Below are 3,257 nucleotides of genomic sequence, written 5' to 3' on the forward strand. Positions count from 1 at the left end.
TTCCTCAGACAATTGCCCCTCTTCCTTATCGGATACAGGAGACTCAGAACCTGACTCTTCTCCCATGTCACTAAGTAAAGGACTATGATCGACCCCCTCAAAAGGAACCTTCTTTCTAGAAAGGGGGCTGTCTGGGGAGGGACTCCTGCACCGCTTGCCCCTGCTTGGTTGAGAGATAGACATCTGCTGCCTCAAAACTTTAGCTTCCTTCTGTAATTCCTCCTTCAGCCACAACCGAAGGTGAGACTGGGCCTCCTCCCTCGAAAATTCCAGACCCAGCGGCTCTTTACTAAGGGTTTGGGTGCCTATTAAAGATTTGGGTGCCTTCAATAGCATCTACTGGAAGGGAGCTTGAAGGACCAGCTTTGTCCGCCATTTTAAGTGAACCTGAAAGTGAAAGCAACAGCCTATCACTCCTAAGAAGTTAAAATGGCCGTCATTCCCGCCTTTTCCAGCTTATCTTGTGTAAGCACCAAGGAAGGATAAATAGAACATACATCCCATCAGCTCTCCAAGAGAGATCCGATCAATAATCCTCTAGGAACTATATAGCCCTTAGAGGTCAAAATGCCACCTCTATCTTGCCACCTATTTTCCCCTTCAAACTCCAGGGAGAAAAAACAAGATCTCCCCCCCCCCAAGATCAGACTACCGCAGGCAAAAGAAAAGGGGGAGGGGGGGTCCAGGAGCCTTTATTTGCCATACTGAGCCAGGCCAGTCCACCGGATCCAGCCCTCACGGCCCGGCTCCCCCCTCGCCAAAACACACCCCTATCATGATTCAGAGGCTGTAAGATGAAAAAAGGACGCTTGCTGTGGAGCCGTCCCAGTCACCACCGGGAAAAGGATTTGGCTCCTGTGAAATACGGGATCGCGCTGCACACAGCCACGCCACCCCCGCAAACTTACCGGCAAAAGGATTTGGCTCCTGTGAAGTATGGGATCGTGCTGCACACAGCCGCGCCACCCACAAACTTATTGGCCTCCGCGTCTCCCCCCTCCCCCGTCTTCCCTGGCTTTGGAACAAAAAGGGGGGAGGTGGGGGAGGGGCCCTCGGCAGTCCAGCGAAGCATGTGGAGATGAAGGCCAGTGCCCAGCTGCCTTGCCTACTCAGAGGCCTGCAGCCGCATTCCTGTCCTTACGAATGTTCCTGAGAGGGGGGGCAGCTAACGATTTCCCCCGCCTCCCAAACAACTCACTTTCTTCTTTCTATAAGTTGCCAGGATCTTCGTGCTCCCAAGAACACCGCCAGACGTCCTGCTGCAGAGGCAGGGCCACTAAGACTGGGGATACAGAGGACAAGCCCCTCCCCTCCAGGATCAAAGTTCGTGAAATGCTGTAATATCTAAAGGGAAATCCAAGAACTCTGATGGGTGAAATCTAGAAATTATAAGCAAATGTTATTCTCCAGAAAACAGTATTAATTGAAAATTATACTTTATTTTTTTGTGTAATTATAAATTGGTATGAATTGAAATTAATAAAAATACAGAGCTAGTGAAAGTTTTAGGATCTATGTAAGCACTCTTTCACTGGAGCAAGGCTCCTCACTTAGCAGAAGGGAGACTATTCTATATACTTGAGTCCCTCTGGCAAATTACTTTTGTGACAGATGCTACTAAAATGAATTGGCAGAGAAGCAGAGAAGATGGTCCACATTTGTATTGGTTATGGTAGGGATCCCAATCTTATTGAGCCTGTGGGCACTTTTACAATTTTGAGAACAGGAAATGGGGACTGCCACAGAATGGCTGCCATGAGAGGCTGGAGCCAGTATGAAAAACGAATTCTGTGGGATACTGGACCAATCACAAAATGTTGAGAAGTTGCAAGCCAGGCAACCTCCTTCTATAAAGTCGGTTATTTCTGGGTTCTCCTGCAATGGGAGCTGAATTGTGGTTCTGCTGCAATTTAAAGAAGGATTGGCGTTCATTTCCCCTTTGTCTCCCCCATTTTTCAAACCACTTTTCTTCAGGTGGGGATTGGAAAAGGCATACTTTTGTACTTGAGTGACAAGCGGACGTATAAAATGTCTGTTGTAATTTGCAGAGGTCATGTGCTTTTTTGGACAATCAGCTCATCTTTCTTTTTCCCCCTCTCCAGAGGTAACATTGAAGAGGAAGACATTCTGAAGACCAATAAGTATGTTTATTCACTTCTCTTGCGATCAGTAGCTAACAAAAACCTGACTCTGCTTGAAAGAATAGAAGTTATTTTAAACTTACTGGAACAGTTAACCCAGGGAAGCGAAGGCAAAAATCTGGGCATTCAGTGACCTAAAACTGAACAGTGGTATGTCAAAGGAGTTGAATCAGTGCCTTGCTCCAGGAGGGATTTTGTTTTTTAATTTATATTTCATATTTAAATGATGGCACAGCTGGAAAACCAGAAGTTTACTGTGAGTCTTGACTTTAATGATTTGGGTATTTGTTTCATACTGTGTTTTTATATTTAAAGTGTTAAACATTGAATATAGATGTAAAAATGTACAGTTTGTTTTACTTAAAACTGTAGTGAATTTGGTAGTGTTGCATAGGATGGTTTTGTTAACGCTCATCTGTTAGACTCCATTTTGCTGTTTTTGTAAACATTTTGGTATGCAAAACTTCCATGGAAGATATCTACCAGTAGTTTTAATTTAAAACTATCAATTCTATTTATATATGCAAACAATTACAGCACCTACCATATTCCTCCAAAATGTGCCTTTTCACTTCAGCGTAATACTTAATTCAGACATTATCCTAGAACATAAAATGGCCTCCTTTCTATCTTATCACTACCTTTTCCAGAAATGAAACTGTGAATAAAGTTGTATTTTGAAGAAATTTATTAAAATATATATATATAAGCATTTTGTTAGTGGTGTGTCATGTTCCTGCTCCAAAACCCAAGTGTACAAATACATTTGAGGACATAAGCCAGTAACACACGTTCCACTAAACATTTATTGGTAATTGCTGTGTCTATTTTTTTCTCTCCTGTGTGTGACTAGTACGCCTGTCAGTGTATGGTATGTGTCTTTCACAAATTTAAATTTATAGCAATATGATGTCTGTCCATGGTCCAACAGACCCTGATAATCAATGCATGACTTCAAGCCACCAACTGACAGTTCTCAAATCAGGTTTGGATTCATGCCAACTCAATAAAATACAGCATTGTACGTATATCTACATGGCTGAACCTTATACAGTAACTGCAATGGGTATTGCTATTGTGTCAGTGACTACACTTGTGACTTGTGAAGTCCTTATC

The 3,257-nt window shown here is 43.2% G+C and overlaps 1 protein-coding gene across 1 annotated transcript in view; it reads left to right on the plus strand.

Moving 5' to 3' along the window:
- EDRF1 (erythroid differentiation regulatory factor 1) overlaps positions 1 to 2,274 on the plus strand; it is a 15,518-nt gene extending 13,244 nt beyond the window's left edge. Inside the window, exon 7 of the mRNA XM_015421684.1 lies at positions 2,103 to 2,274. Coding sequence (XP_015277170.1) covers positions 2,103 to 2,274 — 172 coding nt within the window. The remainder of the gene's footprint in view (positions 1 to 2,102) is intronic.
- Positions 2,275 to 3,257: the final 983 nt, after the last annotated feature.

This window comes from Gekko japonicus, unplaced genomic scaffold (genome assembly GCF_001447785.1).
Source record: "Gekko japonicus isolate JY-2015 unplaced genomic scaffold, Gekko_japonicus_V1.1 scaffold2751, whole genome shotgun sequence".
NCBI lineage: Eukaryota > Metazoa > Chordata > Lepidosauria > Squamata > Gekkonidae > Gekko > Gekko japonicus.